The 16198-nt window shown below is 45.1% G+C and overlaps 1 protein-coding gene across 2 annotated transcripts in view; it reads left to right on the top strand.

Annotated features, from left to right (window-relative positions):
* The window catches only part of ARMC9 (armadillo repeat containing 9), a 188546-nt gene that overhangs the window by 80645 nt on the left and 91703 nt on the right, over positions 1-16198 (top strand). For both annotated transcript variants that reach the window (XM_033229873.1, XM_033229874.1), the window contains exons 15-17: positions 2255-2394; positions 4612-4688; positions 8263-8337. In XM_033229873.1, coding sequence (XP_033085764.1) covers positions 2255-2394; positions 4612-4688; positions 8263-8337 — 292 coding nt within the window. The remainder of the gene's footprint in view (positions 1-2254; positions 2395-4611; positions 4689-8262; positions 8338-16198) is intronic.

Below are 16198 nucleotides of genomic sequence, written 5' to 3'. Positions count from 1 at the left end.
CAAAGTGCTGCTATTACAGGCGTGAGCCTCTGTGCCCGGCCCACACCAGTTTGTTTGTCCTTCAGTTGATCGGCATTTGGGTTGTTTGCATTTTTGGCCAGTATGCATAATGGTGCTGTGAACGTTTTAGCACAAGTCTTCACGTGGACATATGTTTCCTTTTCTCATGGATTGGCGTCTGGGAGAGTAATTGCTGGGACATATGGTAATTTTTTCAGAGTTTTTATTCTCTCATGATCACCTGAAGTTCTCTTTGACTTTCTTGAGAACTCTAGTCCCTGGAGTCTTCAGCTTTTTTCTGTCGGTCCTCTTCTGAACACACTTTCTTCCCATCAAATGTGGTTAACATTCGACTGACTCACAGATAACCAGAAGCTACAAAGTGAAATGGTCTAAGCATGTGTGTGTTTAGTGGGGGAAGGGATAGGTATTTGTATCTACTATTTGCCAACTCCCTGCTAATGAAAATTTTTTGTTCTAACTATATGAATTGAAAAGAACTGTAAGTAATCTGCAGCGTCATTACTTCCTCAGAGCATACAAACACTCCATTTCTGTTTGTTTATAGAGAGAACTTTGCTTAGTGTTGACCATTTTGGGGAAGTTTTTAGAAATTCAACAACTATAGTTAAGTAACAGATATAAGATATGGTGGAAAAAATACTTCCTCCTGGTAATGCAAATATTTACTGCCTGTTTATCTTTTCCTCCAAATGATAATTTAAGCTTTTTTGTTCTGTAAATGTGCTTAACCTTTTTGCAGTTTTCCCAAGTCTCTGCAATAAATAGAGAAGATAGCTAGTTACCAAGAGAGTGCAGTCTTCACTGTATTCTAATAAGCCACCCTGATTGGGTCAGTGTAGTGTTTAAGAACAGGATGAACAGATAAACTGGCTCCGCTGTTCTGTCCTGAGCAATGGTTTCACCAAAATCTGCTCATCAGGAGATGTGCAGATCTGGCTTCTCTGTGGTATGTCAGTTTTCTACTAATCCAGATGGCATCTCATAATGATACCACACTTAGTCTCAGCAATTCTTAAGGCTAACCTGAGGACATTCACCATCACACATTTTGATGGGGTATTGAATTTTGTAGGATTCTACACCTGGACTTCGGGTGGAAAATCATTCCTTATAATTTGCATTTACCAGGTCATTAAACTACACTTACTCTATAGAAATGTGAATCAAAATGATGTTAAGCTAGGCTTTTGCTCCTCCTTTTTTTCTTTATTTTCATGCAGCCCAGAGTGCCTAGACCTGGATTACAGAGAGTTTAGGTGAAAATCTATTTGTCAGCCGGTGCAGTGGCTTATGCCTGTAATCCCAGCACTTTGGGAGGTTGAGGCAGACGGATCAGCTGAGCTCGGGAGTTCGAGACCAGCCTGGCCAACATGGAGAAACCCCATCTCTACTAAAAATACAAAATTAGCCGGGTGTGGTGGTGCATGCCTGTAATCCCAGCTACTTGGCAGGCTGAGGCAGGAGAATCGCTTGAACCCAGGAGGCGGAGGTTGCAGTGAGCCTAGATCATGCCATTGCACTCCAGCCTGGGCAACAAGAGCAAAACTCCATCACAAAAAATAGAAAAAACATTTGTTAAAGAAGTATTTCTATGGTCCTGTTTCCTGAGTTAAGTAAACCAAAAGCTACCAATGAATATTTATTAGATATTTGAAGTAATGCTCTGCTAATTTTAAATATTGAAAAGGAGACTTTCAAGTAGGAGACCTCCTTACCGCCTTATCTTTATTTAAACCCTTAATAAATATCCCTGAAATGTAAAGAATTTTTGTTATTTCAATTGTATGGGTTTAACAAAAATATTCCTCAGAGTCTGTGTCTTCAGTAAGTTTGTCTTTTCTGATATACATTCACACTACTGTTTCCTCTTTTTTTTTTTTGGAGACAGAGTCTTGCTCCATCTCCCAGGCTGGAGTGCAGTGGTGCGATCTCAGGTCACTGCAACCTCTGCCTCCTGGATTCAAGCAGTTCTCATGCCTCAGCCTCTCAAGTGGGGCTGGGATTACAGGCGCCGCCACCATGCCTGGCTAATTTTTACATTTTTAGTAGAGACGGGGTTTCACCATGTTAGCCAGGCTTGTCTCCAACTCCTGACCTCAGGTGATCCGTCCGCCTTGGCCTCCCGAAGTGCTGGGATCACAGGCATGAGCCACTGCACCCAGCCTACTGTTTCCTCTTACATGAAAAGTTTCTTGGCAGTTTTTATTTACAGTAGGCTGTTTCTTCCCAGGCGCCCCCTGCAGACAGCGATGATTCAAGACGGCCTCATCTTCTGGCTGGTTGATGCTCTGAAGGACCCCGACTGCCTGTCTGACTACACGCTGGAGTACTCGGTGGCTTTGCTTATGAACCTCTGTCTCCGCAGTGCAGGTCTCAGCCCCCCAACCCTCATTCTATTGCAAGAAGGGGAAGAGATCTTGACCTTTGAAGCTGGGTTTCTAGTGAGCATGATGTGGTTTGCTTTTAGTCTCGTAGAAAAGTAAAAACAGAAAAAAGAGTGGAAAGCATTTCCAACTAGATATCAAGCTGTTGAATCCCTGAAGACAAAATCCCTTCTCACCCTGGAAAAAATGTCTTGTATCTATGTAGTGCCCACATTAAGAGGAGACTAAGTTCATTTACATTTCTCTTTATTGCATTGTTCAAAGGTAGGCAATTAAGAATACGATCCCCTTTTCTGAAGACAAAGAAGTGTGTTCCCAAGATCCTATAGGATTAAGCTGGCCGCAATAGCAGTGACACTAAACCACACTTCCTGCCGTGAATCACACGCTTTTCCCTGCCCCAGCCCTGGAGGCGGAGGTTCTCCTGTGGGCATAAGTCATTTATATACTTGATCAGTCATTTAGATACTTGATCAGTCATTTAGATACTTGATCACTGAAGGTAGTGATTTTAGCTTTTCCAGGTACAGGTACTATCTCATTTCAATTGTTACCTGGGATGAAAGAAGCTTCTTTAGAAGAGATGCCAAGTCTAGGCTTTGGCTTTCCTCAGCCTGAGCATCCAGTGTTTGGAGAGAAAGGCCCCCTGGGTAAATAGCTGACTCAGGAGTACTTGCTGGAAGCATCTTCACCTGCGTATACTTTGTAGACTGAACCATGTAACTGTGTGTTGTTGACTGAGTAAATGACTATTATTTCAGTCATTTTAAAGAATAGCATGTGCAAAAAGTCCTAGCCTTTTTTCTTTTTTTTTTTTTGAGACGGAGTCTGGCTCTGTCGCCCAGGCTGGAGTGCAGTAGCCGGATCTCAGCTCACTGCAAGCTCCGCCTCCCGGGTTCACGCCATTCTCCTGCCTCAGCCTCCCAAGTAGCTGGGACTACAGGTGCCCGCCACGTCGCCTGGCTAGTTTTTTGTATCTTTTTTAGTAGAGACAGGGTTTCAACGTGTTAGCCAGGATGGTCTCGACCTCCTGACCTCGTGATCCGCCCATCTCGGCCTCCCAAAGTGCTGGGATTACAGGCTTGAGCCACCGCGCCTGGCCTTTTTTTTTTTTTTTTGAGATGAAGTCACGCTCCATCGCCTAGGCTAGAGGCAGTGGTGTGATCTTGGCTTACTGCAACCTCTGCCTCCCAGGTTCAAGCGATTCTACTGCCTCAGCCTCCTGAGTAGCTGGGATTACAGGTGCCCACCACTACGCCCGGCTAATTTTTGTATTTTTAGTAGAGAGGGGGTTTCACCATGTTGGCCCGGCTGATCTTGAACTCCTGACTTCAAGTGATCCACCTGCCTCGTCCTCCCAAAGTGCTGGGATTACAGGCATGAACCACCACACCCAGCCAAAAGTCCTAACTTCTGATACGTTGATCAGATTAGAATTAGCTGTTCTTCGTCATCATCACCTTATTTGCAGTTTTTTTTTTGTTTTTTTTTTGAGACGGAGTCTCGCTCTGTCGCCCAGGCTGGAGTGCAGTGGCCGGATCTCAGCTCACTGCAAGCTGCGCCTCCCGGGTTCCCGCCATTCTCTTGCCTCAGCCTCCGGAGTAGCTGGGACTACAGGCGCCCGCCACCGCGCCCGGCTAGTTTTTTGTATTTTTTTTAGTAGAGACGGGGTTTCACCGTACTAGCCAGGATGGTCTCGATCTCCTGACCTCGTGATCCGCCCGTCTCGGCCTCCCAAAGTGCTGGGATTACAGGCTTGAGCCACCACGCCTGGCCGATTTTTATGATGACGTTTATAGCTACTAAAATGCCTGTATGGTCTTCGTGATGCTGGTATCCGTGCATGAGAGGGAGAACATTGCTCTATAATGTATTCTGCTTTCACTGTAATGACTCACCCTGTGCTCTGACCAGAGTAATAACCATCACTTGGGGTGGTTTACTGAGCACTGAGGTTCTGTGCTACACTGAGTCCTTTACATACATTAGTTTACTTAATTTTGCATCACCCTTTGAGGTAGGTATGAATAGTAATCTCTGTTGTAAAGAGGAAGAAACTGAGGCCCACACTGGTTATGTGACTCACCCGAGGTCATACAGCTCATGAGCAGAGGAACCAAGATTTGTCCCCAAGTCTACGTGACCCAAAATTCTGCCTCTGGGTTTAGACATGTCATGTTTAGCTTTGGTTTGTTTCCCATAGGGAAGAACATGTGTGCCAAGGTGGCAGGCCTCGTGCTCAAAGTCCTTTCGGATCTTCTTGGCCATGAAAACCATGAGGTACTCATTCAGCACTGCTAGCCCTGGGCTCGGGGGAGGCTGCACTGGGTATCCAATGCCTGTGACCCCACAGGCACACAGCTGGCCCAGGATGGTTGCTGTATTTGAAAACTGTACATGTTCTCCCTCCTCCAGGGATTTTCATAAGCAGCTGGAACTCTTTTATAATTTTTAGAATTTTGGAAGTCAGAAGCAGGATGTTGTTCTTTCTGTCCTCGTCTGCTTGGCCCACTGGCCTGTGCCGGGCCCCTCTGGCACTGCTTTTTCTCATCATCTAGCCCCCAGCATTCCTCCCTCACATGCCACTCCCTTGGTATGGTTAATGTATCTATGTGGATGTGGATGGAGCCTTAAAAGAGATATGATACTGTGTACATGTGTATTGAATTTACAGAAATAGATTACCCTCTGGGTCTCATTCTGTTGATGGCTTTTCCCCTGTGTTTTTAGGACCTTTCTATGTTGCTTTACGTATGTCTAGTTCATTAAGTGTCACTACTGCAAAATAGCCCCTTGTTTGCACCCCTGCCATTCTACTTATCCAGCCTGTACACTTTGGGTGCCTCCCACTCTCTGTTGCCATAGCAGTCCTCAGTGGACATGGCCGCACCTGCCCCTCGGGAGCCTGTGCCAGAGCTTCCAGGGATGCGTAGACACTCATCACTTCTGGCTGCCAGCATACGTCAGTTTCAGGTCACTGAGTCCTACCAAATTGTCCTCCAGAATGGCTATACTAGCGTTTGCTCTTACCAGCGTCCCCCCAACACCTAGTGTTGTTTTCTAAGTTTTCAATCTATGGGCCTCAAGCTCTTTTTAAATAAAGTAGAAGTATGGGGAAACAAATTAACAAAAACAAATAATCAAATGTGATTGTTCTCTCACTTGCCTTCTACAAATGCCCTTGCAGAAACCATGGCCAAGCTTCAACAAAAATCTGACCACTTTAGACAGATGAGACCCGGGGTATATCTGAGCAGGATACGATTGAGTACCACTTGGTTTCCACGCAACGTCTGTTCCCAATTATTTATTTCTTTCCTTTTTTTTTTTTTTTTGAGACAGTCTCACTCTGTCATCCAGGCTGGAGTACAGTGGTGTGATCTTGGCTCACTGCAGCCTCCACTTCCCAGATTCAAGCGATTCTCCTGCCTCAGCCTCCCAAGTAGCTGGCATTACAGGTGCCTGCCACCACGCCTGGCTAATTTTTTGTATTTTTAGTAGAGACAGAGTTTCACCATGTTGGCCAGGCTGGTCTTGAACTCCTGACCTGGTGATTCACCCACCTCGGCCTCCCAAAGTACTGGGATTACAAGCGTGAGCCACCACACCTGGCCTGTCTATTCCCAATTCAAGCAGACAGCTCCCACTCCATTCACATTTTACAAAAGCCCTATTCACTGATTGGGTGACTTCTTTAGCTAGTGGATGTTTGGTGGCTTTGTGACATTCATTTTATATTTTAAAACTAGTGAGCTCTCAACTACTTCTAGGCCTGAATGAACTCTGTTCCTCACTTTATTCAACTTAGGCAGGTGAAACCAGTGGAAAACATATTCTTCCATCTCATAATAAAGGTTGGTTTCAAGTACTGGAACCAATATGTCTGCTCTGAAAACTTAATAAACCAAAGGATTCTAATCATATCATTACCTGTTACGAATGCATTGGCTTTGAAAATGAGCTGGATAGGCCGGTCGTGGTGGCTTACGCCTGTAATCCCAGCAATTTTGGGAGACCGAGGTGGGAGGATCACTTGAAGTCAGGAGTTCGAGACCAGCCTGACCAACATGGTAAAATCCCATCTTTACTGAAAATACAAAAATTTGCCAGGCATGGTGGCATGTGCCTCTAATCCCAGCTACTCAGGAGGCTGAGGCATGAGAATCACTTGAATCTGGAGGATGGAGGTTGTAGTGAGCTGAGATTGTGCCATTGCACTCCAGCATGGATGATAGAGCGAGACTCTGTCTCAAAAGAAAAAAAAAAAGAAAAAGAAAATGAGCTTGAAAAACGACATATATATATCTGTCTGTGTGTATGTATATGTGTGTATATATATTTTTTAGAGCCAAGAAATGTGTTTGCTACACTGTAGTAGTCATGATCTTGAAAGACAAAACCGACATAAAGAAAAAGGTGCACATAATTGACTATATGAACATTACGTTTTTTGATTGGAAAAAAATGCCATAATCAAAGTCAAAAGATGAATGAAACCCTCAGGAAAAGTTGCATCACATGTGACAAAAGTTTAATGTTCCTAATAGATAAAGAGCTGGTATAAATTGATAAGTAAAAGTCAAGCAATCCAGTCAAAAAAAAAGGATAAAGGATATGACTAGACAGTTCACAGAATCGTGCTGCCCCAGAAATGTGAAAAGATGTTCAATCATGCTAGTTCAATCGGGAACTGAAAATAAAAACTGTAGGATGCCTTTTTTTACCCATCAGCTTGGCAAGCATTGAAAGTGCTAATCAAGTCCAGTGCTGAGGGAGGGCAGTGGGAAACGAGCCCTCCTCCATTGCTGTGGCGGGCAAAGCGTACAGCCTGCTGAAAAGAGAACTTGCTTATCAGCACCTGCCATGCTCTATGCCCGGTGTGTGCAAGTAAAACGTGGGTCCTGTCCTCAAAAAGCTCATAATAGAGGGGACATAGTATGAATTTAAAAGGATACTGCCTCCAGTGCTGTAGTGGAGGGATGTATAAGAAGTGGAAGTGAGCACCCTGTCTGGGGGCAGGGAGGCAGAAGTGGGTTCAGGAGAGCCTTCCCAGGAGACACGTCTGGGCTGAGTTTTCAAGGTTCATTGTATGTATGAAGATCGTTCCTGGCGAGGTGAACTGCCAGAACCTGGCTGAGACATGGAGCAGCCTGGTGGGGGGCATCCCTTAGGTAGTATGGACACTTTGTGGTGGCAGGGAGGGAGAAGCAGAGGGGATGAGATAAAGGCCACACCTTGAAGATCCTGTGTGCCACACCAAGGGTTTCCGCCTTTCCAACTGGGCTTTATGGAAGATTTCTGAGATGGAGAGAGGGATGATTTGGCCCATACTGTAGACTGTTGGGAGTGATCTGATGGTTACATTAAAGGGTGAATGAATATTGAGGGTAGAAAGACTGGTTTGGAGATCTGATGTAGCCTGGGTCATGGGCAATGATGTCTGAACAAGGACAGTAGCAGTGGATATGGAAAAAAGGGGTTCCTATCAAAGAGGCTTGAAGACTGAGCATTGGAGACGGAACAACAACCACAAAAAATCAACGATGACTCCAGAGTTTCTAGCCTGAGTGATCAGGAGATTAAAGGTAACTTTAATTAAGCAATGAAATACAGCAGGAATAAGCTTTGGGAGGGAGTGATGAATTTGGTTTTAGACTCAGTAGTAGCTGTCACTTGGACATGCAGATGGAGATGTCTGTCACTTGGGGACACACATCCTGAAGCACAGGAGAGCCGCAAGGACGGGAACACCCACTCTCCCCATTTGCCAGATTGTTCTGAGCTGTGGTGTTTGATATAGAGTTGTGCAGTATTTGAAAACTTGCAAATAACTGGTTTTTTTCTCCCCTTAAAGATACAGCCATATGTGAATGGAGCTTTGTACAGCATCCTTTCTGTTCCATCTATCCGTGAGGAAGCAAGAGCAATGGTAAGAAAACGTGCCTGAGAAGCACGTGAGCTTCCTTCAGTGCCACAGTTACAGTTCAGAGCTTTTAGAGCAAGACCTCCTCGATTGGGCTCCGTAGAAGGGCTCAGATCCTTTACAAACTCCTTGAAATTGTAGGCGAAATGTTGCCATTTCCCGGGGAGAGAGTCTGTAACTTTTTTTTTTTTTTTTTTTGAGGTGGAGTCTCACTCTGTCGCCCGGACTGGAGTGCAGTGGCCGGATCTCAGCTCACTGCAAGCTCCGCCTCCCGGGTTTATGCCATTCTCCTGCCTCAGCCTCCCGAGTAGCTGGGACTACAGGCGCCCGCCACCTCGCCCGGCTAGTTTTTGTATTTTTAGTAGAGATGTTAGCCAGGATGGTCTCGATCTCCTGACCTCGTGATCCGCCCGTCTCGGCCTCCCAAAGTGCTGGGATTACAGGCTTGAGCCACCGCGCCCGGCCGAGAGTCTGTAACTTTTATCAAATCCTCAAGGGGATCCCTAACTCCTAAATGGTTAAAAATTAAAGTGTTAAAAAGTTCCCAACAGGCTGACTTTTGCAAAGTTACAGACACTCTGATGGCAACCAAATGGAAAAGATTATAAAACTGTCTAGGACTTGGTTTGGTTGGTAAATAATAAACTCAGTTTTTAATGTGTATGTTAACGCTTGTATGTGAAGTAAAAAACAAACCTCAGGTGATTAGTATCTTATTTTGAAAGGACAAATGTTTCTAGATCTGATCAGCAAAACAGCTAGAGTTTTGTCCTTTTTCTTTCCACCATGTGAAACCAGGTCAACAGTGTATTCAATGCTGTGACGAAAGGGAATCTATTTCCACCCTCAAAACACAGGCAAAATTCTCATTGAGAGCAATAAAACATTCTTCTAATTGGTTTTGCTTACTTAGAGGAATTGCTAAATCTTCTCGCTGATCATTTAAAATTACATCAAGAGTTACACCAGAGATGAAACTCATTTAAGAACCATTGTATGTGATCACACTAAACAATGGACCTTAATTGCCTACTGCTTTTAAATGTCACTACAGAACAGGGGGAAATAAACTTGCTGAAATTCTGCATTATGGTCATTTCAGTGAAAGAAAGGGATTGTCAACCAAGGCAAAGAAGAGGAAAAAACATGTAGGCTGAAGAGAAAGAATGGAGGTAACATTCCAAGTGTGAAATGCAGCATGGAGGAAAGACACCAAGGCAAAGGGATGGAGGGGGCGGGAAGTGAAGCCGAGGACAGGGGCCATGTGAGGAAGAGTCACAGTTGCAGCTTGTGAGAGAAGGACTGCCCTTAGAGATCCCAGAGCAGGGACAAAAAAGACAGAAGAGAGAGACAGAGCTTCGGAGACCTATGTGACAATATTAGGTCTGACAGATACCCAATAGGAGTTGCAGAAGGAGAGCAATGTGAGCAAATGGGGTGGAAAAATGATTGGATAAATAATGAAGACATATGGTGAAAAATATAAACGTAACAGTAAGGTGTCTAGGAAACCCCTAAATGTTTGGAAAATAAACAACACACTGGTATTATCTATTACTGCATAACAATTTACCCCAAAGCTTAGTGGCTTAAACAAATTTTTTGTTTTTGTTTTTGAGACAGTCTGGCTCTGTCACCCAGACTGGAGTACAGTGGCGCAATCTTGACTCACTGCAACCTCTGCCTCCTGGGTTCAAGTGATTCTCCTGCCTCAGCCTCCCAAGCATCTGGGACTACAGGCATGCACCACCACACCCAGCTGATTTTTGTATTTTTAGTAGAGATGGGGTTTCACCATCTTGGCCAGGCTGGTCTCAAGCTCCTGACCTCAAGTGATCCACCTGCCTTAGCCTCCCAAAGCGCTGAGATTACAGACATGAGTCACCGTGCTCAGCCGATTTTTGTTTTCGTTTTTGAGACAGAATCTTGCTCTTTTGCCCAGGCTGGAATGCAGTGGCCTGATCACAGTGCACTGCAGCCTCCATCTCCCAGGCTCAAACCATCCTCCTGCCTCAGCTTATCCAGTAGCTGGGACTATAGGTGTGTGCCACCACAGCTAGCTGATTTTTTTTTTTTTTTGAGACGGAGTCTCTCTCTGTCGCCCAGGCGGGAGTGCAGTGGCCGGATCTCAGCTCACTGCAAGCTCCGCCTCCCGGGTTTACGCCATTCTCCTGCCTCAGCCTCCCGAGTAGCTGGGACTACAGGCGCCTGCCACCTCGCCCGGCTAGATTTTTGTATTTTTTAGTAGAGACGGGGTTTCACCGTGTTAGCCAGGATGGTCTCGATCTCCTGACCTCGTGATCCGCCCGTCTCTGCCTCCCAAAGTGCTGGGATTACAGGCTTGAGCCACCGTGCCTGGCCGCTGATTTTTTTTAAGAGACGGGGTCTTGCCATGTTGCCCAGGCTGGTCTCAAACTACTAGGCTCACGTGATCCTCCCATCTTGGCCTCCATGTAGGGATTACATGCATGAGCCACTGAGCCTGGCCCTTGAATTTTTAAATTACAGTCATGTACCACATAACGACATTTTGGTCAACAAAAGACTGCATATATGATAATGGTCCAATAAGATTATAATACTGTATTTTTACTGTACCTTACCTATGTTTAGAGATGCTTAGATACACAAATACCACCTTGTTACAGTTGCCTACAGTATTCAACACAGTCACGTGCTGAACAGGTTTGTACCCTAGGATCTTATTGGCTGTGCCATGTAGCCTAGGTGTGTAGTAGGCTATACCATCTAGGTTTGTCACTTACTCTGTGATATTTATGCAATAATGACATCGTCTCACAACACATTTCTCGGAACATATCCCTATCTCTAAGCTACCAATGACTGTTTCTCTGGGTCACACATTCAAGAAAGCAGAGGAGTCCTAACTAAGAGTTGCTCAGCTTATAGTTGAGACTTCAGCCTCTGCTTGCAGGCTCACTCACATGGCTGTCAGCAGGAGGCCTCAGTTTTCTTCTGGCTGTTGACTGGGGACCTCATTTGCTTCCCCCTTGGAGCTCTCCATAAGACTTCTCTTTTTTTTTTTTTTTTTTTTTTGAGACGGAGTCTTGCTCTGTCGCCCAGGCTGGAGTGCAGTGGCCGGATCTCAGCTCACTGCAAGCTCCGCCTCCCGGGTTCACGCTATTCTCCTGCCTCAGCCTCCAGAGTAGCTGGGACTACAGGCGCCCGCCACCTCGCCCGGCTAGTTTTTTTGTATATTTTAGTAGAGACGGGGTTTCACCGTGTTAGCCAGGATGGTCTCGATCTCCTGACCTCGTGATCCGCCCGTCTCTGCCTCCCAAAGTGCTGGGATTACAGGCTTGAGCCACCGCGCCCGGCCTAAGACTTCTCTTGACATGGCAGTTGGCTTCCCCTAGAATGAGTGATTTGAGAGAGAAAGTAAGCAAGACAGAAGCCCCGATGTCTTTTAGAAAAACCTACTCTCAGAAATGAGATACCACCGTATTTATTTTCTTGGTTACACCAACCCACCCTGGTACTGTGTGGAGGGGATTGAACAAGGGTGTGACTCCCAGGAGGTGGAATCACTGGGGCTACCTTGGGGCTGGCTGCCACATACTCCTAAGTAACTATGGGTCAAAGAAAAAAGCACAAGAGAAGTGAGGGGTTATTATTCTTTTGAAAAATACTACAAATATTTTCTCAATTTTGGTTTGTCTTTTTAAATTATGGTAGTTGGCCAGAAGCAGTGGCTCATGCCTGTAATCCCAGCACTTTTGGAAGCCGAGGTGGGCAGATCACGAGGTCAGGAGTTTGAGACCAGCCTGGCCAACTTGGTGAAACCCTGTCTCTACTAAAAATGCAAAAATTAGCTGGGTGTGGTGGTGGGCACCTGTAATTCCAGCTACTCAGGAGACTGAGGCAGGAAAATTACTTGAACTCAGGAGGCAGAGGTTGCAGTGAGCCAAGATCATGCCATTGCACTCCAGCCTGGGTGACAGAGCAAGACTCTGTCTCAGAAACTCAAAAAAAAAAAAAAAATTATGGTGCTTTTGGTCAAACATTAGCTTTAATGATAGCCAAATCTGTTAATATGTTCCTTTATGTCTTCTGACGTGGGTTTCTAGATAGGATGTGAGTTTTTGACTTTGAAAAGGAAATGTGGATTACTTACGTAAAGATGTAAGTAGATGACAGGGCATGGTGGCTCATGCCTGTAATCCCAGCACTTTGGGAGGCTGAGATAGGCAGATCACCTGAGGTTGGGAGTTTGAGACCAGCCTGGCCAACATGGAGAAACCCTGTCTCTACTAAAAATACCATAATTAGCCAGGCATAGTGGTGGACACCTGTAATCCCAGCTACTCAGGAGGCTGAGGCAGGAGAATCTCTTGAACCCAGAAGGCAGAGGTTGCAGTGAGCCGAGATCATGCCACTGCACTCCAGCCTGGGCGACAAAGTGAGACTCCATCTCAAAAAAAAAAAAAAATTATGGTGGTTTTGGTCAAACATTAGCTTTAATGATAGCCAAATATGTTAATATTTTCCTTAATGGCTTCTACATAAATTTCTAGATAGGCTATGAGTTTTTGACTTTGAAAAGGAAATGTGGATTACTTATGTAAAGATGTAAGTAGGTGACAGGACACGGTGGCTCCTGCCTGTAATCCTAGCACTTTGGGAGGCTGAGGTGGGTGGATCACCTGAGATCGGGAGTTCGAGACCAGCCTGGTCAGCGTGGAGAAACCCTGTCTCTACTAAAAATACAAAAATTAGCCAGGCGTGGTGGTGGACACCTGTAATCCCAGCTACTCAGGAGGCTGAGGCAGGAGAATCCCTTGAACCCGGAAGGCAGAGGTTGTAGTGAGCCGAGATCATGCTACTGGACTCCACCCTGAGCAACAGAGTGAGACTCTGTCTCAAAAAAAAAGATGTAAGTAGAATAAGCTTCCCCCTGGCATTTAACAGAGATTAAAATATATAAGCCAGGGAGGAACCCCCTTTTAGCCTGAGAAGAGGAAGCTTTTAACACATCACCTAGGCAGTTGCCTACTTAATTATTTGTAAGAGTGACCTCTAAGGGATGATCATGCCCACAATAAGGTTTTTCTAAAACCCTGAGATTTCCCTCCTTTCACGTTTATCCTTGAGGAAGTTTTTAGATTGATAAAGGCATTATATTCTCTTTGCATGTAGGTCTTACATGGGTACATTTGTTTGGCAGAGTCTAGGTTGTGTGCCTGCACCCTAGCTGCAAGGGAGGCTAGAAATGCTGAATAATGAAGGAAATAAGACAACAAGGAAAACATTTCCCACAATCCCTCCACCTTGACATCTGCTCATGCACGGTGCTAGGGAAGTGGAGGCAGAATTGATGTCCTCAGCCCTGCTGGTATTTAGTTTTTATTTATTTATTTCTTTGAGATGGAGTCTCGCTCTGTTGCCCAGGCTGGAGCGCAGTGGTGCGATCTCGGCTCACTGCAACCTCTGCCTCCCGAGTTCAAGCGATTCTCCTGCCTCAGCCTCCTGAGTACTGGAATTACAGGTGCCCACCACCATGCCCGGCTAATGTTTGTATTTTTAGTAGAGACAGGGTTTCACCATGTTGGCCAGGCTGGTCTCAAACTTCTGACCTCAGGTGATCCACCCGCCTTGGCCTCCCAAAGTGCTGGGATTACAGGCGTGACCCACCGTGCCCGGTGCCTGCTGGTATTTGTATGTGTGTCAGCACAGTCCTTCTGGAAAGCAGTTTGGCAGTTACATGAAAAATCACTAAAGGATCTATCTTTTGGACTCGTTCATTTTCTTCTAGTTGTTGATGCACAGAAGAAGAGCTCTATGCATGACAATGCTCATTTCAACATTTTTATAAGAGCAAAAAGCTGGAAGCAACATAAATATCTAGTAATACAGGAATTGCTAATGAAATTATGATTCTTTTGCTCAAAATATTAATAGCTATTGAAGATGATAATTAGGAAAAGCAGTATGAAGCAGTATGGAAAATTTTATTTTACTGTGTAATGAGGGATAAAAGCAGAACATCTCATTATAAGAATGTATGTGCTCATGGAAAATGACGCAATATACATAAAAATTACATTAGTACCAAATCCTATTATGGTAGTCTTACAAGAATACCTAAAGGGAAAAAGGAGAACAAAATAAATGAGTCCCCTGGGGCCCATTTGAATTTTAAGAGCCTGCCAAGGCCTGGGGCTGGAGAAGAGATCACATAAGTGGAGCTGCCCTAATACCCACTCCACAGGCCTCCTACGGCTAGGGCTGGAGTCATAGTCAGCCATGGGCCTCTGCCCCAGAGACCCCAACAAACATCCTGCCCAGGGCTGGAGCTGACTAGAGGCTCTGCGGGTTATAAAGGCTCCCAGAATCTCGAGAGCCGGGGAGCCGGGCTTAGAAGCCTCTCAGCCCAGAGGAATGCCCAAGCACACCATGGGGCTGCTCTGCTCCAGTGACCCTGGGGCCCACAGCGCAGGCCCATGATGCCAGAATCTGCCTCTGCTCTCCCCAGAGGGCTGGGTGCTGCTGCTCCCCACCCAACAGAATGATGAAGGATCACCCACGTGCCTGATCCTCCACATTGCCCACTTCTGAATCAAAGTCATTTGCTTGGCAGAATCTAAGTGGTGTGCCTGCACCCTACCTGCAAAGGAGGCTTGAAATGTGAGTGTTCTGTCTGTTGCCTTGGGAAATTAACAGTGTAGAGAACCTGGTTATAAGGCATTCGTCAGCCACAGGTCGCAGGTGTCCATTACAGGCGGTCAGCTTAGTCACTGTATTTCGTGATGCTCACTAGGTATGGGCTGGGCTCGGCTTGGCTCGGCTTTTCCTTCCTTTCAGCGGGGTCTCACTATGTCACCAGGCTGTTCTCGAACTCCTGGGTTCAAGTGATTCTCCTGCCTCAGCCTCCCAAAGTGCTGAGGTTACAGACATGAGCCACCACGCCTGACCTAAGTATGGGCCTTTCAAAATTAGTGTAGACATTTTTCATATTCTTGTCCCCATAATTCTACTTCTGAAGCTCCACACAAGACATGAGCAAAGATGTATGTATCAGAATGTTCATTCCAGCTTTATTGATCATAGTGGAAGACAGAAAACAATGACAAGACCTAACGTGAGGGAGTGACTAAGAAAAGAGGCCGGAAGGTGGAGTAGTTGAGAGTGGGTACTCCTGAGCCTGAGCCTGGCTTTGAATCATGTTCTGCCACTTCCTAGTTGGCTAGTGACAATGAAGCTCTCAGTGTGATCGTTTTTCCATCTGTAAGATGAGGATTGTTGCAGTACTAAACTCATAGAATTGTAAGCATTAAAGGAGCTCATAATATAAAGTATTTAGAATAGTGCCTGGCACACAGTAAGCATTGAGAGATGTTAGCTACTATTATTATTATTATTATTATAGCTATGAAAATGTGGTTTATAAGGTTTTTATCGAACATGAAAAAATCATAAAGTTAAATAAGAAGCAACATAATATCAGTATGTTCTGAGTTATGTAAAACAATGCACATAAAAGGAAGGAAATATTTCAAAATGTTCCCAGTTATCTCTGGGAGGGGGCCTGTGAGTAATTTTTATTCTTTCTTGTATGTTGTTTGCAAGTTTTCTATACAGAACTTGTGTCACTTTCATAACTAGAGGAAAATATTTATATCTACCTGAAATAGATATTTGAATTTCTCAGGGGAAAATTTCCCTTGAAGACCTTTAGTGATAGAGGATTAGACTGTGAAGCTGGAACAATAGAATGCACTAGAGTTCAGTAGAGTAAGAGTAGAAGTGAGTTGGAAGTTAGTTGTTCTGTGTAGTGTTCAGTGTGTGTTGTGAGTCTCTGCAAGAGATGCTTTCTCTCATTTAATCCCTCAAAGGTGCCCTGAAGGAG

Source organism: Trachypithecus francoisi, unplaced genomic scaffold, assembly GCF_009764315.1.
Source record: "Trachypithecus francoisi isolate TF-2019V2 unplaced genomic scaffold, Tfra_2.0 Lachesis_group13, whole genome shotgun sequence".
In the NCBI taxonomy this organism is placed as follows: domain Eukaryota; kingdom Metazoa; phylum Chordata; class Mammalia; order Primates; family Cercopithecidae; genus Trachypithecus; species Trachypithecus francoisi.
This window is presented reverse-complemented; position numbering and strand designations above follow the sequence as displayed.